Source organism: Echeneis naucrates, chromosome 22 (assembly GCF_900963305.1).
Source record: "Echeneis naucrates chromosome 22, fEcheNa1.1, whole genome shotgun sequence".
Classification (NCBI taxonomy): domain Eukaryota; kingdom Metazoa; phylum Chordata; class Actinopteri; order Carangiformes; family Echeneidae; genus Echeneis; species Echeneis naucrates.
Genome location: NC_042532.1, coordinates 17647983 through 17672726, shown reverse-complemented (window position 1 = coordinate 17672726; position 24744 = coordinate 17647983). Strand labels below are relative to the sequence as shown.

General features: G+C 41.9%; 3 protein-coding genes across 8 annotated transcripts; 1 reads left to right on the top strand and 2 right to left on the bottom strand.

Moving 5' to 3' along the window:
* Positions 1 to 726: 726 nt before the first annotated feature.
* On the top strand, positions 727 to 11575 carry smc6 (structural maintenance of chromosomes 6). 4 transcript variants are annotated; one of them, XM_029493144.1, is made up of 27 exons: positions 727 to 823; positions 1663 to 1814; positions 1903 to 2014; positions 2261 to 2366; positions 2483 to 2619; positions 3466 to 3527; positions 3701 to 3781; positions 3919 to 4020; positions 4390 to 4509; positions 4729 to 4824; positions 5016 to 5162; positions 5262 to 5350; positions 5431 to 5601; positions 5718 to 5896; positions 6152 to 6353; positions 6461 to 6575; positions 6696 to 6856; positions 7007 to 7142; positions 7313 to 7393; positions 7478 to 7648; positions 7890 to 8027; positions 8240 to 8385; positions 9251 to 9376; positions 9460 to 9565; positions 9957 to 10109; positions 10229 to 10326; positions 11056 to 11575. In XM_029493144.1, the coding sequence occupies exons 2-27, from the start codon at positions 1677 to 1679 to the stop codon at positions 11141 to 11143; spliced, it is 3261 nt and encodes a 1086-aa protein (XP_029349004.1). In that variant the 5' UTR covers positions 727 to 823; positions 1663 to 1676; the 3' UTR covers positions 11144 to 11575. The 4 variants fall into 4 exon arrangements, with proteins under 4 accessions (XP_029349004.1, XP_029349003.1, XP_029349002.1 ...); XM_029493143.1 differs by having other exon boundaries at positions 772 to 919; XM_029493142.1 differs by lacking the exon at positions 727 to 823 and adding an exon at positions 1027 to 1113.
* A 185-nt stretch (positions 11576 to 11760) lies between these two features.
* On the bottom strand, positions 11761 to 17359 carry vsnl1b (visinin-like 1b). Its single transcript, XM_029493194.1, has 4 exons — positions 17043 to 17359; positions 15169 to 15335; positions 14861 to 15076; positions 11761 to 13709 (listed from the first exon to the last, which is right to left on the bottom strand). The coding sequence occupies exons 2-4, from the start codon at positions 15328 to 15330 to the stop codon at positions 13512 to 13514; spliced, it is 576 nt and encodes a 191-aa protein (XP_029349054.1). The 5' UTR covers positions 15331 to 15335; positions 17043 to 17359; the 3' UTR covers positions 11761 to 13511.
* A 1561-nt stretch (positions 17360 to 18920) lies between these two features.
* LOC115035396 (sex comb on midleg-like protein 4) lies at positions 18921 to 24218 on the bottom strand. 3 transcript variants are annotated; one of them, XM_029493174.1, is made up of 8 exons: positions 24115 to 24218; positions 22938 to 23174; positions 22394 to 22523; positions 22002 to 22226; positions 21669 to 21830; positions 21362 to 21586; positions 21140 to 21288; positions 18921 to 21029 (listed from the first exon to the last, which is right to left on the bottom strand). In XM_029493174.1, the coding sequence occupies exons 1-8, from the start codon at positions 24115 to 24117 to the stop codon at positions 20904 to 20906; spliced, it is 1257 nt and encodes a 418-aa protein (XP_029349034.1). In that variant the 5' UTR covers positions 24118 to 24218; the 3' UTR covers positions 18921 to 20903. The 3 variants fall into 3 exon arrangements, with proteins under 3 accessions (XP_029349034.1, XP_029349033.1, XP_029349035.1); XM_029493173.1 differs by lacking the exon at positions 24115 to 24218 and adding an exon at positions 23483 to 23494; XM_029493175.1 differs by lacking the exon at positions 24115 to 24218 and adding an exon at positions 23483 to 23494 and having other exon boundaries at positions 22026 to 22226.
* Positions 24219 to 24744: the final 526 nt, after the last annotated feature.

Sequence of the window (24744 nt, the reverse complement as noted above, 5' to 3'; positions counted from 1 at the left end):
TTTAAGATCAACCATGCTGCAGAGCTGTTAAGACTTGCAATGGAGCTGGGTCACCGGCTTTAGTTTTTATTTAAACATCGTGAGATAGTCCTGATTCTCGTATGAACCAGAATTTTAACATCAGACGTCAAAATCCAATCCATTGTTCAGACAGGAGTGCAGGCGTTAATCCCATTAGGTAAAAGAAAAATATCCCATGTAACTGCTGCAAATAAATCCTCCTTGGACATTTTGTAATGGGGCTCACCTGGTCTACACAACAGTTACATGTATTTTTATTTTATATTCTGATAGTTTTGACACTGAGTTCTTGTGCCCAGGTCGGTTAAAGGACATGTCCTTATGAAAGTGCACAGGTGGTTTCTCTCTTTCTTTCTTTCCTCACCGTGTTTCCTAAAGATGGACCGTCTCATCTCTTCGCCCTCTCTGGACTTAATTGAAGCGGGGTGGGCGGGGACTCGCGCGGCTATTTAAAGACAATCTGTGGCGCGCGGCCCGATTGTGGCTCTGCCGAACCGACACCGACAGAAGGTGACACTTTGTGTGCCGGGGGGGGGGGGCAGCAGGCAGCTGGGGTGTCCGTCGTGTCGTGTCTGAAGGGAAGAAACGAACGGTCAGAAAGAGGGTGTGATGTCCGACAGGTGGCGTGGCGTGGCGGGGCGGCGGGGGTAGGGGGTGGAGCCAATCACGCTGCGGCTCGCGCTCTGTTCCGCGTTCACACCCACAGCTGCCTCGCTTGACGGCACCAGGAAGTGACTGTGAGCCAGAGTCCCTCCGGATCATGTCGGTCCTGCAGGCTGCACACACAAACAGACGGACCGTGGTAGGCGAGCTCCGGGACACTCTTACTGGTTTACGGTTCAAAAAAGAAAGTTCAGAAGTTTCGAGCGGTTTAGCTGTCACTCATTTTCCATTGGCTGTAAGTCGAAGAGCTGTGTTTGGGACGTGGTCTTTAAAACCTTGCTTTGTTGCTCCCAGCGTCTCCTACATGCCAATAAGGCTGATGTTAAAACAACAAACTACAAAACAGCATTTGACGTTGAATAACAGCTGTATTATCCACAACTGCCTTGCCTGCAGTCATTTGGAGCTGTATGTGCATTTTATGTGCATGTAAGATTTATTTTATTCGGTTCTTAGTTGCATTTATTTGTGCGTGCAAATGGAAATGCAGAAACATTGGATCCAGTGTGCAGTCTTTGATTACATTTGTTGTTGCTGAGCTTTAGCTTCAAGCTATTGCTTCCTGGCTAGTAGACAAAAGGCTCACAACTTTTTTTTTTTTTTTTCCTCACATGCTCACTCTTTGAAAAAACAGCGTTGGTCAAAGCAATTGTTTATAGACATTCACAAATTTAAAGAGAAGGTCTGGCATCACCTTTGTCAAGAGAGCAGGCTGCTCAGTCTTGTGTGTCGGTCGTGTGCAAAAGGAAATAAAAAAAAAAAGGAGCTTGATTTTGTTTAGGCGCACAGAGATTTTGTCATCAAAAGCTCACTTCACCTAATTTGGCATAATTAAAAGTTGCACGTTGTTTTTGGCAATAGAAAAAAACTATGTCTGTAAAAATTCGAACCTGAGTTGAATTTAGACACGGAGGAAGATGACTTGTCCTGCAGTTAATATATGAGTCATCTGTTTCTTCCTGTGTATTCTACTTACAGTGACTTGTTTCAAAATGAGTAAAAGAAAAGGCAAAGTGATCGCCGACGTGACAGCTGCCAAGTGCTGCCGAATGACAGCTGTGTGCGCCAAAGATCTACCAGATGATGCGAGCCATCAGCCTTCCTCCAGCAGCTTCCCTCACTCTGTCACCGTCAGTTAATTCCCTGGAAAACACTTATTCATCTTTACTGCTCTGCAGCTTGTTTCATTTTGTGCAATCGCTTCTGTATCTATTTTAGGGAGATATTGGCCTCATTGAAAGCATCACTCTGAGGAATTTCATGTGTCACCACTTCCTCAGTCCATTCCACTTTGGCCCCAATGTAAACTTCATTGTCGGCAACAATGGAAGTAAGTAAATAACTGGGTTACCCAATACAGTATATACTACATAATACCATATATTTTGTTAGACAGTAAATATTTAAAATTGCTTCTGCATAAACGTATCTGTTCATTTCTTCTTCATGTCATGCCTAAAGATTTGTTTGTTCAAAGATAGCCCTTCTGATGCATTTGTATTTTTCGACTACAGCATTTAGTCCTGTGGACCAGTGCCTGTCTGTAACATACTGTTGTTTAACATTAAATTTTCAGGTGGAAAAAGTGCCATCCTGACAGCTCTGATCGTAGGCCTCGGTGGAAAGGCCACTGTCACCAGCAGAGCAGCATCATTAAAGGATTTTGTAAAGAGTGGTGAAAAGTAAGGAGCAAAGTTTGTTAAATTCAGCCGGGAACGTCCCTCAATGTCCTTTAATTGTGTTGTTTGAAATGCTGTACGAGGAAACTGGTACTAGAACAGTTTACCCTGCTCCTCAGCACTGCAAGTATAACAGTGAAATTGAGGAACAGAGGACCAGATGCCTATAAAAAGGATGTCTACGGCGACTGTATCTCCATCGAGCATCGCATCTCAAGTGACGGATATCGGACCTGCAGGCTGAAGAGCAAATCAGGTGACTTTTCTGACTGACAGATTCTCTTCATGTCAGGCTGACTCTGTACCAGTTTTGTTAAAACCTGTTTGCATTTCAAAAATTCCAGACATACGTTTGAGCAAAAACAAAGTATTTTAGTTTGACTGTCCTGTCCCAGCTCTGTATACAATCTTTACTTTCAGTCAGGAATTTCCCCTCATAAACCTGCATGCATGTGTTTTCGATGCGTTTCGCTGTTTCGCTGTTTTGTGCCATCGGTGTCTTGTATTTACGTTCACATCTGCAGTCGTGTTTTTCATAAGTTGTAAATGTCACTAAGTTATTTTATAAATAAATAGAAATATAAAGAACTGAAACTTCCAGAATACCAGTTACTGATGGAGCTTACGTAAATCTTCATCTGAATCTGGTTCACAGTTTTCTGGTTAATACGTTTTCAAGCTGAGCTCTCTATTAAACAGACCATCACTTTATCAGAAGTGATCATACTTCATTCTGCTGTACTCCTTTTTTTTTTTTTTTTTTAAGGAGTAATGTGCAGGACTGTAACTCACTATTGCTGTAAATATTCCATTTCAATCAGTGGCAAAGTTATTGCCAGTTCTTTTCTTGATTAATCCATTTAATCCATTTAGTCTTTTATCTATACAATTCCAGAAAGCAGTGAAAATGCCTGTAAACTCATTTATTGTATTGTCAGATTCACTTTACTGTTTGGCAACATTTGGCTGCTTGAAAAAATGTTAATTAACAATCCAAATAGTTTCTGGCTTATTTTAGTAGTAGTCATGATTGTTATGCATTTTATATTATCTTCAGAACAGCAGAGTTTCTGAACACATAGCTTCTCGTCATGTCTTTTAGGACAACTTATTTCAAACAAGAAGGAGGAATTGACTGCCATTTTGGATCACTTCAATATTCAGGTACTGACTGTCAAGATGGAGAGATGAAGTTAGCTGTTCTTCTGCAGTTAGTTAGTTTTTAATTTTTTTTACTCTGGCAAAATTAATCTACTTCATTTTATGACTACAAAGTCATAAACCTAGTAACATAAACTAACCCTAAAGCCTAAGTTGTATGTTTGTGTTTATCCCAGTTGGATAACCCCGTGTCCATTCTCAACCAAGAAATGAGTAAACAGTTCCTGCATTCAAAAAGTGAATCAGACAAATACAAGGTACAGCAGCACAATTTTCATTATCAGCTTTGCCTCTTCGGGTTTTTTTTCTCTCTCTGAAAAATATTTGTGCTGCCATCAATTTTTTTTGGATTACGATGACATAAATGCTTTTGGTTTGTCTTTTTTTTTTTTAGTTCTTTATGAAAGCAACTCTGTTGGAACAAATGAAGAGGGATTACATGCATATCAAGCACACTAAAATGGTCACTCGACGGCAGGTTGAGAGACAAGAGGAGGTACTGTACTCAACACAAAAAACCTCTTACTTCTGATTCATCACATCAGGTTCAGTGCAGTCATTTAAAGAGCCCGTTGCCAACCTATAGAGGAACTATTTGCTCATTCTATGATACTTGGTTTTTAGGTACTTCATATAAGTTTGTGTATTTAATTCAAGTGTCACAAAACCCATTTGCTTTTTTTATTGCCTTGCCCTTATTTGTTGTGCACTTACTGTAACTCAGCTCGTTTTCTGTCTCATCTAGCGCCCTCTGTCCTGTCTTCTTCACATCCCCTTCTGAGAGCCCTGTTTTTGAAAGTCTTAGATAAAGTTTACTTGAAATTTGTCTGTTATTTTACTGAGAGAAATGTAACTGTGTCCACAGTTGCTCAAGGATCTAAAGCAAGAGTTTTTACAAAGAAAAGCGAGATATGAAAATTTGTCATCAGGCAGTGAGATGAAGGAAGCTTTGGTGAATCTGAAGAAAGCAATGGCATGGTGTTTGGTAAGAATAAGAAAATAAACCAAGGAATTTATGTAAGCGCTCCAACGTCGTCTCATCATTTCACTTAATGTCAAAAGACTTAGAGGATTAGAAGCTCTGAAAAGAAAAACAAAATAAAACAACACATTACCCAGCGTTTGCATTGGACTCAGTGTTTAAAAAAATTTGCTGCACTTGAACATGATTAACATAATTTGTTAAAAACGTCATTACTTTCAGGTCAGAGACAAGGAGCAATTGGTTCAGCAGTTAAAGGAGGACATTGAAAAGGAAGAGAATGATTACAAACACCATGAAAACCTTCAGCTCTGTCAGGTGACTCATAAGTGGGCCTCTTCTGTTAAATATACACAGGTCTATTTATACATTTTGGAGCTCTTCAAAGCTTCATCACTGTATAAACTGACCTGCCTGACATCACATGCTGCATTTTCATGTTGTCACAGTTATTGGATTTGGACAGTGTCTCTAAAGATGTTGTTCCTGTTTTGACTTCTCTCGCAAAGACTAATGTCATACAAGTGGAGAAGAAGCTCCAGTGCATCAAAAGCAGAACTGACAGTCTGATAGCGGAGCGGGACTCTCAATCAGAGGAGAGCCTGAAGTTGAAGGAGCAAATGAAAACCATGAGCAAAACTTACAAGGAAAAAGAGGTACAGACCAGGAAATGTTACAACAGTGTCGGATTTTTTTTTAATTGCAAATATATCAAGTATATAACATTTAAAGTGATCATCATCTTTTCCCCACAGCTTGTTTATTTACGGGCTTTAAACAAAGTCAAGCAGTCAGAGCAGGAGCAAAACCTTATTCATGAGAAGCTAAAGAAGGCAACAGCAAGGTAGGGGAAGAGAAATGTTTTTAAAAACACCTTCACAAAGATGCATTTCATGAAACTATATATTTTTTGCTGCTTTTTAGTCCAAGCCTGAGCAGTGATGGAGAGACAGAGTATGCAAAACGACGGAAAATCTTATCCAATGTGAAAGTGCAGCTTGCAGAGCTGGAGAACAAGTACACACACCTGAATCAGGAGATCAAGGCCAAACATCAGGCGCTTTTGAAAGGGAAGGAGGAGAGGGACAAACTGAGGTTCAAGAAAATTAGATTTGCTTTTGCACAAACACTCTGTCAAGGAAGTTTAGTCTGAGAGTAATATTGATAACATCTGTGAAATTTCATGACCAGACTGTGTTTGTATTCATCAGCCTGGAAGAAAGAAATGTCCAGGTTTCATACGAGTTCAAACTGAAAAGGAAAGATCAGCTCCTTGCCAGTCGATCCAACAAGCTGAGGCGGTTTGGAGACCATGTACCTGAACTGCTGGATTCCATCTCTGAAGCTTACGCCGCAGGACACTTTCTCAAGAAACCCCTCGGCCCAATAGGTGACCTTCACGTTTGTGTTTTGTTTACTTGGCTTGCTCTCTCTCCATTTTAAAAATAAATTATGTAGCAAAGTGTTAAATACTTGCACGGAGTTAACAAATAAGATATAACTTGTTAATGAGCTTTAGAGGCACTGGCAGGTGGCATGCTTTATGCCAGGGTAAACAAAACTTTACTCAATGTGTTCAAGCTTTCATGTCATTAACCCATTTGTGATGAACTTCAGTTCGATTGTACAATCTGTTTACTTTCAGGTGCATGTATCAGCCTGAAGGATCCCACCTTAGCTGTGGCTGTGGAGTGCTGCCTGCGTAGCTTCATGAAGGCTTTCTGCTGTGACAACTACAAGGATGAGGCGGTTCTTCAGAGGCTCATGGCTCGTTATTATCCAAAAGGGAACAGGCCGCAGATCATCGTCAGCCCTTTCTTTGAAAAAGTTTATAACATACATGGACGGTTAGCAGCAGCAGCTTTTCTCCATGTGTTAACTTTTATTTTTTTATTTTTTTTTTGCCATTTTTGCTTTAAAAATGATTTTTTTTTTTTTTTTTTTTTTTTTTAAGGAAAGCATCTCATCCAGAGTACCCATCGGTGCTGGACATAATCACAGCAACAAGCCCCATCATCATTAACTGCCTCATTGATATGAGAGGGATCGAGTCAGTTCTAATAATCAAAGTCAGTATCTCTCAAACAGACGTTTCTACTGAATAATGTATGTACGATTTTTCTGGTAGCAATACGGTAGTTGAATTTCTATTTTATGGTTATCGCCATCTAACGTTCATTTGATCACAGGAGAAAGATAAAGCAAGGAGGGTCATGCAGCAACGCCGGCCGCCTAAAAACTGCCGTGAGGCCTTCACTGTAGAGGGAGACCAGGTGCATCCAAACCGTTACTACACCTCCGACCTGAGCATCGCCAAATATCTGGGAGGGGATCTTGAAAGTGAAATTAGGTAACTGAGGTATTTTTTACAGCCACAGATCGGCAATAAACGGCATTTAGAAGGAATGACCAGTGACCAATGACCACTAAGCAATATATGAAAAGAGCACATGCTGTGGCTGTTAAATTCGTGACTGTCCGTCGATGCTGCCTGTGACAGTATGTTGGAGACAGACCTGGAGAATCAGCAGGCTCAGCTTTCCAGGTTCAAGCTCCAAGTGATCTCTGTGACTGAGGACATTGCCAGAATGCAGAATGAGCTGAACAGTTCCATCGTGACCCTGAAGAAGACTCTGGTCAGTGAACTTTAACCTCACCGGGGGGTGCACATACATCCTGCTTTACATTTCACTGTTGTTTGATCTCTCCTCTCTCCCCCCTTTTCTTCTGTGGTCTACGTGACTGTAAACATTGATTATGGTGATGCTGACAAATAATTTCACAGTGTTTCGTCTTCTTAATGCAGGCTTCAGTTAATCAAGTCAAAGCAACAGTAACTGAGCTGGAGTCTGCTGGGGAGGAGCAAATCGATGACATCAGCTCCTTGGTGATAATTTATATTTAATCTCAACCCCTTCAGTCTTGATCTAAAGGATAATTGAAGTCTAACGTCTCGAATGACCTCTTGCAGGAGGAAGTTGCTCGTGAGAACCAAGAGAAAATCGAGGCAGAAAAACAAACTGTTCAAGACGCAAAGAAAGAGCTTGACAATTACCAGAACATGGTGGAAGATATCGGCTGCAAGTACTCATCAGTTAGAGAACGAATTGATCAGCTTTCTGTGGAAATGGAGCCGTTGAAGGTGCAATCACACGTTGTTGTTTCACAATCTTAAAGACTAAGAAAAGATCACTGATATCACTTTGCTGCCACATTTTGTTCAACCCTGCTCAAAATATTTTTGCTCTGCAAATCATTTCAATTTAAAGGGTTTTAACTTCTTTTTTTTTGTGTTAAGACTGTAGTCTTATTTCTTGCTAGTTTTTAAACCACTACAGCTGGTGATAGTGAAAATGAATTTTCTGGTTTGATGACCACCACAGGATGAACAGCTGAAACTGGAGGCAGAGTGTGCAAAGCACGAACAAAACCTTAAGATTTTAGAGAGCAAACTGGGGTCTCATGAGGACACCATCCAAGCTATGAAAGCTGATCTTGTCCAGAGAGAAGAGGAGTTACAGGTAAGGAGAATTCTCCAGCTTTCACTGAGCTGTTAGCCGTACCTGACCTATATTAGAGCCTTTTTTTTAGGCAGTGGATTTATATTAATTCAATTATTCAGGTCCCCGAGCAGTTAGTTCAATTCAACCAAGCAGACAATATACTGGCTCCAAAGTGTTGTTGTTTTCACGGATAAAACCCCAGACTCATTAGACATTGCATACGCTAACAGGAATATGTGGCCAAAGCCTCAAAGATCAGTCCTGAGCGGCAGCAGGTGACTGTCAGCACCAAGAGCATCGACCTAGAAATCACTCGACTGAAGAAGACGATGAGGATGTACGAGAGCAGCCATGGAGAGCACGAGCAGGTGGTCAGGTGAGAAACAAATACATCAGGGGAGTGTGTGTCACTTTACACACACTGATTTCAGCTGGAGTTGATGCAAAATGTTTCCCAGAGACTGAGCTGCTCTAATTTGAATGTTTAACTCTCAGTGCCTCTGGTTTTCCATAATCAGTTTGCAGAACTAACAACTCAACAGTAGCACCACATTTGTAAAATACATGTAAATTAGTGGTGAAATGCAGCTAAGTAAATGTCCTCAAGTGCTGCACTTCAATGCAAATTTAAAGCACTTATACAAATGTTATGCTTCTTAGCACCTCTACTCTGAAACATTTCAGAAAGTATATTCATTTGAATAAGAATGTGTGTCCAAAGGTTTTCCTGGTACTGTATATATTTACAGAGGGGGCGACTGAATGAGCACCTCCAACTTTCATGAGGGATTTGTTGTGTATTGCACTGCATTGGTTTTAGCTTGTTTGCATTGTGCTCAGAAATTACTTTACCTATTCAAAATTCATGAAGAGCTTATGAAATATGATGCATTATTACTGACTGAATTATGCATTATATTATATTCAGCATTTAGAGGAATCAGTTGACCTGTAAAATAGAAGACTCTTCCAGCTCTGTGCTCTGTATTCTGGAGGTTTTCAGGTTGGTTGTCAGTGGGTTTCAGTTTTAGTTACCTTGTCAGACAAAAGTTGCCCACTGAGGTTCAACTTATCCAATGAAATGTATTCTGCCGACAGCTTTTCCTCTTGCATACCTTAATCCAGTGTGCCCATCGGCCATCACTACATCATCCGCTGCCCTCATTTTGCATGTGCACACTGAAGACTGGAGTCAGAAAAATTATTAAGCTATGCCAATTTCTTCCGTCTGCCCTCATTAGGGAGTACGCTGAGGCTCTGGCTCTCTACAGAGAGAAAATCAACCAAGTGAGAGACCTGCGGAGGTTCATCGATCGTCTTGATGACATCATTTCAGACAGGCAGAACAGATACAAAATAATGCGTCGGTAAATAACAGCCTGCTTCGTTTGGACACCGGTGTCTGGCAGAGGTCCTGCTCCTGACTAACGATGTGTTCTTCTTGCTGCAGGTCTCTCTCTGTCAGGTGTAAATTATATTTCAACAACTTTCTGATAAAGATGAACTGCTGTGGCTCCATGATTTTTGATCACAGCAATGAGACGCTCTCAATCTCGGTATGTCAATTCATCTCTTACTGTTTTATCAAAACCAGAGACACAGTAGTTTGTGCTTTTGTTTGTCTTATGGTAATTATGAGGCAGCATGATTTTCTTTGTGTTTGATCATGGAAATAAAATCTTACTTTATCGCGTCTTACCGAAAGAACCTGCTAATTGTGGAAATGGTGAGAAGCATTTGGAACTTAAATGTCATCTTAAAGCGAATCACAGCGTCCTGGAGATCCAGGGGTTTAAGATGGAGACCACATTCTTGGTTCATCAGCACGTCACCCCTCTTCTCCCTAATTTTCTGACTCATAAATATGTCCCAAAAAATTGGAACCTGCCACTTAAAATGAACAAAAAAAATTAATAAATCACAAATTCCAACCTGTTCGTGTAAAAGGTGAAGCCTCCGGGCAGAGAGGACGATGATGTGAGTGACATGAGGTCACTGTCGGGCGGTGAACGCTCCTTCTCCACCATTTGCTTCATGCTCTCTCTGTGGGAAATCACCGAATCCCCCTTCAGGTGCCTCGATGAGTTCGACGTCTACATGGTGAGTGAACAAAGAAGGATGTCAGGAACACAGAGGAGATCTGACACATTTGGATAAAGCCAAGAAAGTTTGGCTGTGACTCACTCTGATTAACAAGTCCCCTTCATCTCTCTTGGCAGGATATGCACAATCGGAGAATTTCTTTGGATCTCCTCCTGGAGCTGTCGGAGCGGCAGCACCTCCGACAATTCATTTTCATCACTCCTCTGACCACCAGGTGACATTCTGCTAAGTGTTTGTCTCTTCATGGGAAATGACGTAACTTTTAAGATTAAAAAGTTAATATTTAACTTGGGTGATTACTTGCTGAAGTTTCACCTTAGCTCTCTTTAAAACTAACTTCAGACTGATAGTCAAAGTAGGATTTTGTCTCATCACAGCTAGTCTGGATTCACTGAGAATAAACTTTTCAGAGAAGTAGGAGCCATCATGCATCTGGAAGTTAAGGATAATTTTTGGCCTATTATTTATTGATTACATTTAGGAAATAATTGTTTTTTTTGTTTGTTTGTTTGTTTGTTTGTTTGTTTGTTTTTTTTGCCATATCAGACACAAATTCTTGAATGATGAGTATTTTTACATGTCTTAAATATGTTTATTTGTTGAGGCTGAAGGATGCCATCTGATGAATTGAAGAGTTGTAGTGCTCAATTATCTGGACTTATACAAATTGTATATTTATATTATTTATAAGTCCAGACAATACATAAAAACAATCAATCTGCCCATTTCTGTCCTCTATAGTGTGTTCTTTAGATTTAACAACTTAAAAAAATGCACTCAGTGTGATTTGATCAGACGATTAGATTTTGAACATGAGAAAGCCCACTCTATCTACTCTGCATCTCTTATATACTCTGAATATTCTGCCAGTGCAGGTTCATATTGTGTCTTTTGTGTTGACGTGCCATGAATGTTTGATAACTAATAAAAACTCATTTTTCAGGAGTCTACCCAAAAGCAAGCTCATTAAAATCCACCAGCTTCAAGATCCAGAAGGAAGCCGAAGTGAAACGAGGGGGGAAGACGTTTGAAATAAGTGACAGTTACATAAAAATGAGGAATGTTTCTATCCTGTCTGCTGCACTTTCTCTCTAAGTCTCTCTGAGTCAGTGTTCAGATGTTAACTTTTCCTCTATTTTTACTTCACAGCACTTGTAACTGTAACTGTTATTTCAGTTTTTTTTTTTTTTTTCATTTTTCTGCTGTGATAATGCAGCAAATTAACTTAATCGACTAACTGCATACTAAATAATGTGATGTATGTAATGCAGCACCTCTAAGATGGTTTTAAACATGATTTTTTTTTTTTTTTTTAAACCTCAATAACCTGTTACCTGAAGATTTTTAATCTTTCAAGCCAAGCAGTATTTCTTTATTCAAAACTGTGAAGCTCTAACTAATCATCCAGCAGCTGTTAGCAGCCACTTCCTAAAAAACTGTTGCCATTTTTCCAATAAAGGCATTCAAAGGACTTTTTGTGTGGGTCATGAGTTTCATGCACACGGGCCTTTTCATCCATGTTTCATTTATCCATTCATACACATCAACACAATGTTAAAATAAAAAGCCCAGACTGGTCTTTGGTTCTTAGTTTCCATGAAGCGCTCCTGTCAGACCGTGTCTTTTGAAAAAGCTTGTTGATGGTTTATTCATTTTAATCACTACAGAATTAAGTTTGGGTGCAACACATGCCACATGTATAAAAGAATACAGTCACTTGTATTATGATTTTTCATATTTGATATAAACATTTACTAGACAAAGAATCTGACATATGGTGACCGGACTGAAATGTATAAATAATATAGCTACTAATAATGTGACGGTTAGTTTCTGTTATGCAATCAACACAACAGTGGAAAACCTTTGCAACTTTCACTGCTGTTGGTGGACTACAAGCAGACACTCCAGTCCATGCTTGAATAACCTAGAAATGGGGAAGCAAAACTGTTGAAAGAGAGTCTCCACCCTAACTTTAGCCTACATTGTCAACCAGCTGCCGCCTCTGTCATTGAAACGCTCTTTCAAAAGCTTTATCAAGCACCTCTTCTGAGGGAGTCCTGCATCTTTAATGCTAGCTGCAAGCGGAAAAAAATTAGACGATGAGACCGTTCAATAAAAAGTTTCTCCTTACAAAAAAGTTTTAGGAATGCAGTGTGTCCAGTAAACATATGTTAGGCTTTTTTTTTTTCACCCTTCTTTTGCTGCATTGGAAGTGGAGCTCCTCTCAGAAGGTCCCCAGCCCAGAGAGTGAGCTCCCAGCAACAGGGCCAAAAGCCAAGACTGTACTCATTTTGCAGTGCTCTTCATTTCTGTAAACATGTTGATATGTACAGAGTAAAGTTTTTGAGGTCTTAACTCATATAAGCAGCCTGAAAAGAAAAAAGAAAAAAGAAAAAAAGAAGCCAATTTCGGATCGTTGTAGGAAATAATGCCGGAGTACTGTGCCCAATGACAGCGGTAATTTTGGCCTCTCCTCCAGATTAAGCGGCAGCAGAACAAAGACAATCATAAAGGGGATGATGCTCCTTAAACATAATTGGTGCTCATCCCATAAGTCACTGAAGCAAAAGCATAACCAAATGATGCTTACATGAAAGCTCGTTCTCGGTAATTAGCCAACTGCAAACAAAATGAAGTGTCGCACATATATGTGTACCAAATGGAGGGAAGCATGCTCCATCATTACTGGAGGTGAACTAATGGTCCGATGAGTCACATACTGTATATCCCATGCAACAATACTAAATGAAGTTTGGAGGGTTTTCTCTTTTATAACCATCTAAAGATGCAAAAGGTAAGAGATTATATTTTTTGACACATAATATATGCATGCAAAGAACCTGCTCCTCTTGGTTCCGTCACGTGTAAACGTCTGGAACGGACAGGAGCCTCTCTATTCTCCAAGAGCTCAACAATTCCAGATAGCAGAGACAGTTACAATTATCATAGGAATTATTGTTTTGTTACTATTATGTAAAGCGTACAGCAGTTGCAGCAGTGAACACTGGGGATCCTAAATACTGCAGGAACATAACTGAATGCAGTGCTCCACTGATATACAAGCTAGGGCTGAATGAGAATGTGTAGGGTTACTTCGCACAAATCACATTGGCATGTTTTCAAATAGAAATGTAAGATGTCTTATAGCTATTTTCAAAATTATTCAGCATTTGACATTCTCATGCATACAACCACAAGAAGCGAGTCCATTGAAAAATAGTCCAAGCATTGTTTTTTTTTTTGTTTTGTTTTGTTTTGTTTTGTTTTTTTCCTGTGGAAATGGCAGAGAACCTAATGAGACATTAAAACATGTGCTGCTGTCCAGAGTGTGTGGATTACAGACGGGGAGAGGAAGCGAGCGGGGGTGGAGGTGGGGGTGCGGGTGGGGGACGGGGCTCACTTCTGCATGTCACACTGCAACAGAAGCACGATGGACGGGTCGCTCTTCGCCGCCTCTTTGAACTCCTCCAACGAGATCTGGTCGTCGTTGTTCTTATCCATTTTGCTGAAGATCTTGTCCACCCTCTGCTCTGGTGTCAAGCCGTCCTCGTTCATCTTCATCATGATCACAGTGCCCACCATTTTGTAGATGGCCTGCAGGTGAGGTGCAGGGAGAAATTAGCAGAGGACTGTGGGTGATTATGTAACGGTGAAGCCCACGTGTTTTCGTTTGGATCAGTGGTTACCAACCAGCGGTGCTTGTAACGCCAGTGGGGGTATAAGAGCCTGTGGAGCGTTTGTGCAGTGGATTATTACAACCCGTCGTTAGGCTGTGTTGCTAGGCGACATCTAGTGGTTATGGTTCAGATGACAGGACCAAAAGTTTGGTAACGTAGTTTATAGAGCGTTAAAGGTCAAAGGTCGAGATTTGGTTCGGGCGATTTAACTAAACACGTGACTATGACACCAAGGAAGAGTGCTCTCAAACAGGCTCTTCAACAAACTTAACCACGATGTTACTGTCACCGTGACAACAAAGATCATGGATTTGTGAGGGAATGTTTAGTTTAACCAGAATCACTGTCTTTTCCTTTAACAAACCAATTTATGACCAATAGCAAGATAACCATAACGTCACCCACAAGGCGAGATTTCAGACAATGCGCCCACTAGTCATATAAAAGAGTTGGAAAAAAAGAAGAAGAGCTATGTGGTTGTTGTTATTGGACTTGTTGTGTTACCACGGTGTTTAAAGGAAGTTAAACTAATTAGTTTACCTGAACTAAATTAACTACAAAACAACAGCCACACTGGGGTTAGAAAATAGCCTGGGGCTAATTGTAAATTTTACATAAATGTTGACATAATTGGTTAAAAATAACGACGGCAGATGGTAAAGTACTGGACAAATAAGCAAAATAGCAAACGTAATGAAAGTTAGCTTTCAGTAACACGACAGTTTAAATAGCTGCTTCAGATAATGCCTAATCATTTTTAATATGGCTAACAGTTTGGACTAAATGCAACCTCGACCATCCAACACCTCAGCAGTTCACTGTATGGATTATATATATAGTTAAAACCTACAGGAAGTGCAGACGTGCTCCAATGTCACACAGTCCTATCAGATTTACTATATTTACTGTTTCCAGAAACAGCTCGGTGTAATTTAATACAACTGCAGTTTGTCGTTATGAAGCGGTGTCCACACTGAAGGCATTGAAGGTGTGCAGGAGACTGATAACAGCCAAAAAGGGAGCCGGTCCCCTGATGAGCGGGGGCTTAATGGCTGGCTAATCCCTCACCTCGATTATCTCCAGCATCTCCACTCTGGTGATTTTGCCGTCACCGTCCAGGTCGTACATGTTGAAGGCCCAGTTGAGTTTCTGCTCGAAGCTGCCGCGGGATGTGATGGACAGGGCGCAGATGAACTCTCGGAAATCAATGGTCCCATCTCCGTTTTTGTCAAAGGTTCTGAAGGCGTGTTGTGCAAACTTTGACGCGTCGCCATAAGGGAAGAACTGCAAACGTGGGAGAGAGACTTTCAACAATTCAACCATGGGCTGCTGTGACAGCAGTGTTAGTGAAAAGACAGGACGTGCTTCACACAAACCTTGACATACAGCTGCTGGAACTCCTCCAGATTCAGCCTGCCGCTGGGGCAGTCTTTCAGGAAGCCTTTGTACCACTGCTTCAGCTCATGCTCATTAAACTCTGTGTTCTTCACCAGATCCTCCATCACCTCTGGAGTCAGCTTGCTGTTCTGCTTTCCCATGGCTCCTGTGGTGCAAGAACACGTGAATAATGGATTTATCCATGCTTGAGCGATGGCAGCATGAAAATCCCCAACACAGCACAGAAAACTTGCTTCTTTTCTCTATATATAAATCCACTCCGAGCACGATTTAGTTGAGAAAGACTGAATGTTTTATTTTATCCTGGTTTAGTCGGGGGGAAGGAAATATTTCTCTGGTGCTCTTGTTCTATTTCTGTCCCCTCTCAGCCTGTTTGTGCCAGTCTGTGGCCCGGGTAGCGCTGACCTGGATCATCACTGTCACAGCAGATCCAGTTCATCAAATGTTCGATCGCTGCTGTCAAGTTTCCACTGCGAACACTATCCTATAACTTGATGATGACAACAAAGTCCGTGCTCGGTTGTAAGAATGGCACCACTGCAGTAAATTCAGGGACTTGCACACAGAGGGCCCTCTGTAATCTGGATCAGTGGGGAATATAGCTTATAACTGAGCGGTCCGTATATAACATAGTGTTTAAGCTAGTTGTGGGCAATCCACAGACTAATCTGCCCAGATTAATATCTTATCCACACTGACAGCTCTAACTTGGGCGGCCGCTCAGGCGCTGCCTGACAGAGGATTCATGAATTATTGACTTGAACTGGGCAGGGTTGCGTCAACTCTCAGTGCTAAATGTAACAAATGAGACAGCAGAACATTATTTGCATGTGAACACAGGTCATCGTGAGAGCTGGCACCAACATATGGCCCACATCTCTGCAGCAGCAGCAGCAGCACTGCATTGGCCCAGGCCTTCACAGCAAACAGCACTGATGTGCTGCTGCTGCAGCTAAAATCAGTCCAAACCGAAGACTGAAATGTCCATCATGCCCTGCTGGTCACATAACCAGCCCTGACCAGCATCACTGGTCATAACTCATCTGTAAACGAGGCTTCAGTGAATGACCTTGAGGACAAACATTATTATTTTTTATTATTATTACTCTTGTTCTTGTTGCTGTTATTAGTGTTATTTTTGCAGGAAGATGACAAAGCTAAACAGTTTTGCAAAGCACAAATACTGGCGGAGTATTTTTCGCTTTGGAATGAAATAAAAATCAGTAACACAATAAATGAAATATGTCAGGGCACCGTGGAACTGCAGTGTTTCAGACACACACACATCCAGCACAGGCCCCCACAGGTCCGAGCAGCTTTGGGGAGGGGTGGGGGTGGTTGTTGTTTTGTTGCCCCAGCAGATGCTGTTTTATTCCTGGCTTTTTTTCGGGGGGCATTGACATGTGAGCTGGGGCCGCTGTGAGCGCACCGCGGACACACAAGCTGCTGCATTCCGATGGAAACGACGCAGTGAGCGCGTCTCTCCCGTCGGAGCCCTCCGTCCTGCGGGGCGAGAGCAAGCCGTCCACGTTTCATAACCAACCCCCACCACCGCCACCGTGCAACGGCAGAGCAGCCTTACAGGCCAATTTATGGCACAAATACACCGAAATGGCCCACCGGCTGTGCTTTTTGCCTTCCCAGCCTCGGGCTAAACGCAGCGGCTTCATTTGAAGGGATGCGCCGGTGCCCGGCGTGCCAGCCCCGCCGCTCGATCCCATTCACCCAAACAAGAGCAAAAATATGAAACCTAATGCGTGACACATCCGCAACAAACCGCTTCCCCAGCTCTCTGCATCCAGCATCACAACATCCAGCACGACATGCACATCTGCAGAGCGCCACTTCTTACCTTTTCACAGCCTATATTTGGCGATCCTCTATGGGAATAAATCAGCTCCTGCTCCTGCAAAGTACAGAAAACCCCCCCCTTCCGATGGAAACGTTTGCCCAAAAGGGATTATTCTCAACACGCGCTCGCCTCCTTAAAAAAATACACACATACACACACATAAACACACACACGCGCACGCACGCACACACTCGCGGCAGTTAATGAAATTTGTGGATTTTCCCGACGTGCTTCCAGATGAGGCGCAGCGGGGAGCGATCAGCGTCAGCCCGACCAGAAGTTCACTGCTGCTCTGCTGCTCCGTTTGGGTCCACCACCACCGGATCCTCCACCGTGAGGAGGATGGTCAGCCTGACATTTCATCATCATCATCATCATCATCATCATCATCGTCATCCTCATCTTCATCTTCGGGAAATGAACATTTAGGTTAGTGAGAAGTGCCAAGATTTTAGGAAACGGGGGGTTAATGTTTCAGTCCTATGGCCATTAAAACGCTTTAAGAGGTATTATAAGATTTCGTGACTCCATGCCAAAGGCAGGGTCTGACCCTTTAGCTGTTCCCAGAGCTTTCTGCTGTGTTCCCTGGTCCTCTTCGGACGTGTCCCCGAGGCCAGGAATGAATCTCCAGGCTCATTTGTTGTATGTTTAGTTTCCAAACCTACTTATTGCTGCCAGGAAATTGAAAGCCTGGTGGGATGCTGCTTAATCCTTGATTTGTTTGTGTATTTTTGTCTTAATAAAAACCAATCCAGTCTGTCTGACACACTGAAATCAGGCAAAAAAAAAACCAAAACAAAACAACAAAAGCAAACAAACAAACTGTTAAAGACAAATGGTTTTGGTTGTTTGTTGAAAAATTAGTTTGGGAATTTTGTGCGTGTGAAGTGCTGCCAACTGGCTTCTGTATTTATGGCTCAAAATCTGGTTCCCAAAAATCTATTGTAACGATGCATGAAAAAAGAAACTGGTGATATCAGCTGATGGCGGTCCAACTAACTCAGGTCCTGACCTGAGCATAATGAAGCGTCCTGTCCTCTTGGTCCTGCTGTCAACCTGCACTGTGGCCACACCTTAATGATAATAGTTTGAAAATGTGATAATATGCTTGTCCATATTTGAATAAAATCAGAGGCGAGTGAGGCTCTCAGTGATACCGCGTCTTTAGAGAAATGGTTTGGGCGTAATTGGACAATTAGATTGATACGTTTGTTTTTGTTAACATCTGAAAAGCACAAATGAAGTGTTCATTACAAAACTTGAGGTATATTTCATCACATTACGTTTGCAGTCTTCTTGTAGCTCCGTCTGATTGATAGCCTGTTCACAGGAAACTGAATGAATGTGCTTCCTCATGTTAAACGCCTGTTTAGTGCTACATATTCCCAAACTAAATTTGTGTGTCACATCAAACCTCGATTCAGACAGTAGTTTACAGATATGAACTGGCGTCCAGCATCTAAGTTTGCCCCTTTAGTTGTAAACATGACATGAAATGATACCTTAGTTTCACCTTTATCTAATAATTTGACTCAGTGCTGGTGAGGAAACAGGTCAGGGAACCTGTAACAGTCCCTTAGCGTACCAATCTCCTGTAAAGAAGAAAAAGTGCTCCATATTTTTCTGGGAAGCCTGCAGGAGCCTCTTAAAGGTCCCCGGACACCAGTTTGAGAGCCACAGATATAGGTCACCTTTGTTAAATCATGTCTTGAAGCACACGAGGCTCCCAGCCAAAATAATTCTCAGTTGTAAGGACCCAAATCCAAATGTGGATCCAGTCAGGCTCCTAAAGTATAAAAACAGGTGGCAGTCTGAGTTCTTCACGTTATTGAATAAATAAAGTCTGTCGCGGACACACAGCTCTGATTACTTGATTTCTTAATTTAATAATACTCACATACGGTACAGTGTACACATAAGATTTCCTTTACGTCTCACAAACACAAAAGCAAACAGTTAAATACATAGATAACCTTTAGCACCAGCATAGAGTACCGATCCACTCAGCTTTCCCTAAAACTCTTATTCATAGTGATTTTCAAAATAGAACACCTTAGCTTGATCTCACTAGGCATGGCTTACATGTAGTATCTTTACAGCAGCATTCACTTACAAAGGTTAATTGATTAAAAAAGGATGCATACTGTACACCGAAAGAGGTATACAAAAGCAATACTATATTATATACCCATTTACATGGCCGTTTACGTTTTCTTAGTGTAACATTTACGTGTTTCTTGTCTTTTGACAACCTCTGTATCAACACTGATGCTCGATAAAAACATAGAAACATACAAAATAAAAATAAAGAGTATGTAAAGCTTATGGAGATAATTGTCATGTAACCGTCTTGCATATTGAAACATAAATATATCACGTTCACAACGCTCCCATTTTTATGTATATATACTAACGAGAGAGCTACTGTCTTTCTATGTTATGTTTTGTTTAGCTTATATTGTTTTTTACTATTAAAATCATGATAAAAAGGAATGAAAAATCCAATGAGAACATTATTTGTTTTTTTCTTGTTGCACAGAAATGTGAAAAAATAGTATCAAAATGATTTTCTAAATCTCTCAATCAAAAGGCAATGTCGTATTTAATGCACCGTTTTCTGTGTTTTCCGTTATACATTTCTAGTCAGATATGTATGAGGGTTCGTGAGACAAAATGTTTTCTTACAGCTCTACATTTACGTTAAAACGTCTATGGAGGATGGTCGATTCCACACTGAAGGGAATTAGCTCCAAATCTTCATCCAAAAGTGGAATAATTTAAGGATGAGAGAGAGAAAGAGATGGCGTGAATTATAAAATCACTACATGACATCATGGATATCTTCAAAAAAATCTGTACCGAGAAGATCCAGGTGAGGCCCTCAAGTCTGTGGATCCCAGCAGGGAAGAGCCCCAGAAATAAGGAGAGGGGTCACTTTTCTTTTGAGATTCTCCACCCAACACTTCTATATTTATATTTTTGAAATTGAGTCAAATGCTTATGGAGAATCACCACCTGACTCTGCAGCCTCCTGTCAGAGCTTGTTAGCAGGTTTCCAGCCCACAACGGAACCATTTTATTTCATTTAGCACGGTAGGAATCTGTTTTCAACAGAAACACCGTGACGTCCCACCGCACACCTGCTCAGCACCAAACAGGCATTTCCAAAAAGACTAAAAAACACTGCATTTAGGCTGTAACTGACTGTTCGCATACAAATTCTCCATATAGATTAACAATGTGTTCAGAACCTGAATCCCCAAGTGGCCAAAAAAAAACATAAAAAAATCCTTTATTGCAGGTTTAGGTAGCGTCAATGTAAAATAGATTCAAAAAGAAAAAAGAAAGAAAGAAAGAAAGAAAAAAGCCAAATAATCTTTTTAGTTTAAACGCAAAGAGTCTTGTTGATGTCACATAAAATACAGAGTCAATGTTTATATTAGCCCTACTGCGCCACTTTTAATAATAGCAGTTTCATATTTTCCTTTTGTTAAATTGCAAATGTTCATTACTTGTGTCTTCATAACACACAGCCAAATGCGGCCGCTGATCCCAAACCGGTAACCCTTTTGTGAGGCTGTCTTGAATTTTTACACATTAAGTTAGAAGTTAGAGCGTCTTCCTCTTTCTGTCATAAACGTCATGGCTTATTTATTGGTATGTGTCTGTGGCAGAAAAGTGACACCCACTTTCACTTTCTCGAGGGGAACCCAAAGAAAGTGATTTACCTCATACCCGGGGATCTGAGACCTGAAAACCCCAGACGTTGACCTTTTTCAAATGTAATCTTGGATTCATTCTTTGGGGACAGGGGGATATATATATATATATATATATATATATATATATCAACAAGGGTTTTCAGAACTTAGTCTGCTTTAGTTTGTCGATGTGGTAGCAAAGCTTCAAGGCCGGCCCCAGCTTCAGTCCGAGGTACTTCATAATCATGTCGCTCTTCAGGAGTAACAAAGCGTTTCCATCAATCTCCTGAGAGAAAGAGAAAATGCTGCTGTCAGATGAGGGAGCTACAGATGTGACCGTTGTGATTTCAACTGGATGTTCAGTCTGGTAAATTGAACCAAAGTCAGTGGACTTACATGTTTTCTAAAGACGTCAGCATGGGGGCCCAGAGCCTGGGGGTCCGCGTCCCTGATGAACCAGACGACATCTTCCACAGACCAGGTGGATGGGTCCTTATTGGGCGGAGCTTTGGACTCCTGGGACTCTGGAGATGTATTGTAACCTCCTGGAAGAACAAAGGAAGGAAAGGTAAATAAACAAGGTCTGAAGCTTGGTTTTATTTTCCAGTGATTTCTCACCTGTCCTATTGCTCTCGGGGAACGCGTTTGGGCTGGTGGACGACTGCCTGCACATGCTCATGGAGGCCGAGCCGTTGGAGAACTGCTGCGACGAGCGAAACCCGTAGGACGACTTTGGTGAGTAAGACGAGCTTATGGAGCCAAAAGCGGAGTCGCCGGGGTCCAACGTGTAGCGTTTCCCATCTGACTGCTCTAAGTGGTAGTCCTCTGCCATAGATGTTTCAGCTAAAGACGACATCAGAATCAGCTGGAGGCACTGCTTTATATATATCACAGCAGCTTTTATTTCGACTGAGCGTTTAAGTACCATCTGACTGATAGGAGCCACCACTGTGCTGGGTAATGGGCTGATCACTGAAGAGGTTTTCACAGTGCAAGCTGCGACAGAGTTTCTTCAGGAAACGAAGCACATAGTCAATGCTGTTCACCACGGGGAGGCTGAGGAGGTGCTGCTTCCCGTCAAATGTGGCTGGAAGAGCAAAACAGGGAGGCCGCTTGAAACAACAGAGCAGTTTGCTAACTATTTCTCACAAATTAGGTCAATAAACTTTTACTAATGGCAATGTTTTCTCACTCTTACCACCTCAGGCAAAGTGGTAAGAGTTTTATTGAAGGGTATTAAACAAACAGAAAACAACACCTGAGGGGGGTCTTTGTACAGCACCTGATATTTTTTCTCCCCCGTAGCCTTGTGTGAGGAGGGTGAACACCGTTTTCTGCTGGAAGGCGCTGTCGATGCAGCCTTGGACGGCCTGCTGCAGCACCACTGAGGGCCTGTCGGGTCCAAAGTGATCGGGGAGCTGCTGGATCTTCTTCCTGTCCAGGTTGGGGCCTGTGTTGGCCTGCTTGTTGATGTATATACAGACTAGTGCAGAAACGATACAGGTGGAGATAAATATAGAACAGGTGAAAGAGACGAATGAGGGCAGAAACTGGATTTTAATTTCTTCCAGTCACTCTAAACAAACCCAGGCTGGACGTTAAAGGCCTTTAAAGCGTCTTACATGTGCCTCAGAGTGTTTTGCGTCCTACCTGTGAGCACCTGGGGCGTGGCAGAGTGGGGGATGGTGGCGGCATCCTGAGGGATGGAGCTCATATCGGGCTCAGGAGTGCTGCTGGGTGGAGATATAGCCAACGGCGTCATCACCATCCTAGGTTTGAGCTGTAGAAAGAGAAAATGTTTTTGCATTCCTGCGTTTATTTTGGGAATATTATTTATTTATGCATACTAAATCTTGTAGTGAGGGGGATGGTAGTATCGCTGGGATACGAAACCTGCATAAAGCTTCAGTTTTAATGCTACAAATAGTGAGTTGTGTGTTCATGAATGAATAGAAAATATAGATATAAATGATAATAACTTCGCCTTACAGTGCCACAAAGATGTTTCTAAGATATCCGAGCACAGCAGAACAAAGCCTCACAGATGTTAAGTCTCTCTCTGAAACACCGGGGCTCCACAAAATCTGAAGGGCATGGAGCCTGTGTGTCTGTGTCTTTCTATGTACACATGCATTTTTAAACACACTGCATTCACACACCACATCTCATCGCTGCCCCCCTTCCTCAATCTGACCTTGAAGCCCGGCTTTCTCCCCCTCTTCTTTGGCACTTTGAGTGGTGGGAGCGATTCCGGGTAACGATTAGGAAAATCCATCTTGGCGACATTGCGGAGCGGGGGTCTCCCTCTCTTCCTGCCCGGTATCTTCCCCGTCTGGCTGGGGATGAAGGAGGGAGCCACTGCAGCTGATTGCATTTCACTGTTGTTGCCGTCTGATTTCTGTGCTGTTGCTGCAGGTACACTCATTTGGAGCTGAGGACAAAGGAAAACAAGCACTGAGCTCAGGCCATAGAAACGCATATAAACATGCACCCTACTTACACATCAATCCCCCTCCTCCTCCTCAGTAGCTACATATTAGACAGCAGCACTAGCATCAATTTAGAGCAGACATAGTAGAAGCAGAATGGTTTGGAAAGGTGTGCAGCAGCCACATCCAAACACTGATACACTGCAGAATAATCAGATGAGCAATGCGGTGAGAGGAGCAGAATTTAGCAGAGCACTACAGTAATCAAACACAAAAGGCAGCCATGCAAGAGCTGTGGAGTAAACAGCACCTCCATCCTGCACTGATACCACACCAATAAACCTGAGGAGGTGGGGGTGGGGGGGGTGGGGGAGTGGAGGGGGGGTGTCTATTACCTGCTATCTTCTATTGTGAAAGCCCAAGAGCCAAGCCCTTTAGTTTTAAATCTCTGGAGCAGAAAGGTGACTGTAAAACTAAATCCCTCACAATGCAAGGAAAGCCATCTTGGTCTCGCCGTATGTGGCTCTTTCCTCGTCCGTTTTTTGGTTAATACACTGCTGCTGTTGTTGCTGCTGCTGCTCGGCACACAGGCTGCAGACATCTCATTAGACTAATGCATTCAGCAGTAGCAGAGGGAGGAGGAGGGGGGGGGGGGGGGGGGGGTTGACTTCACCATGGCTACCCAGCTATGAATTACCATTACGATGACAGCTTCCACCCTAATCTTTATTAAAAAAAAAAAAAGAAAAACGAAAAGAAGAAGAAGCTGCTACAGAAAAAGAAACATGTGGCACATCTTCCATGCAGCAGCAGCAACAGCAGCATCAGAGCATGCCATAAAGAAGAAACTGTGATTTTTACCAATAAGCATGATCTTGTTTTAAGCAAATGTCAAAGGATACAGGATGTAAACAAACAATAACCCCGTCAGCAGACACTCACCATCCAAAACAGATGTGGAAATGTGGAGTATCCCTACTCTCCGTGTTGTATTTCCTATATTTCCCTCTGCTTCCAATAGCAGAGCACGGATCTCAAAGCAAGGCGGATTCCACTGTAATACTGTATGTGTGTGTGTGTGTGTGTGTGTGTGTGTGTGTGTGTGTGTGTGTACAAAAGAGAGAGAGAGAGAGAGCAAGTGACAGTGTGTGTGTGTGTGTGTGCATTAAAGAGAGAGAGAGAGAGAGAGACGGGGAGAAGGGCTGCTCTGTTGTCATGGCAACAAGCCTGTAAGCCCTGGAACACCCTGATCGTTGTGTCTGCCATGTTTTGTCTGCGGCTCAGCACTGTGGAGGTATAATTAGACTAAGGATGGTTTCTACTGGTAATCAGAATGAGAACATTAATGGGAAAATGTACAAATTGATTTATTTATTTTTTTAACTTACTGTTTTCTTTTTTGTTACTTATTGTTTTATGTTGTGGATTTTGTGTTATAAATCATTTACTCTCACATTTTTTGTTACTTATTCTAATATTTCTGCTCAGCATAAGGTCATTTTTGAAGTAAAATCTTAAATATTTGCTGTTCATGAGGTCCCAAATGTGAAAAGTTGCTGTTTTTCTTTGTCA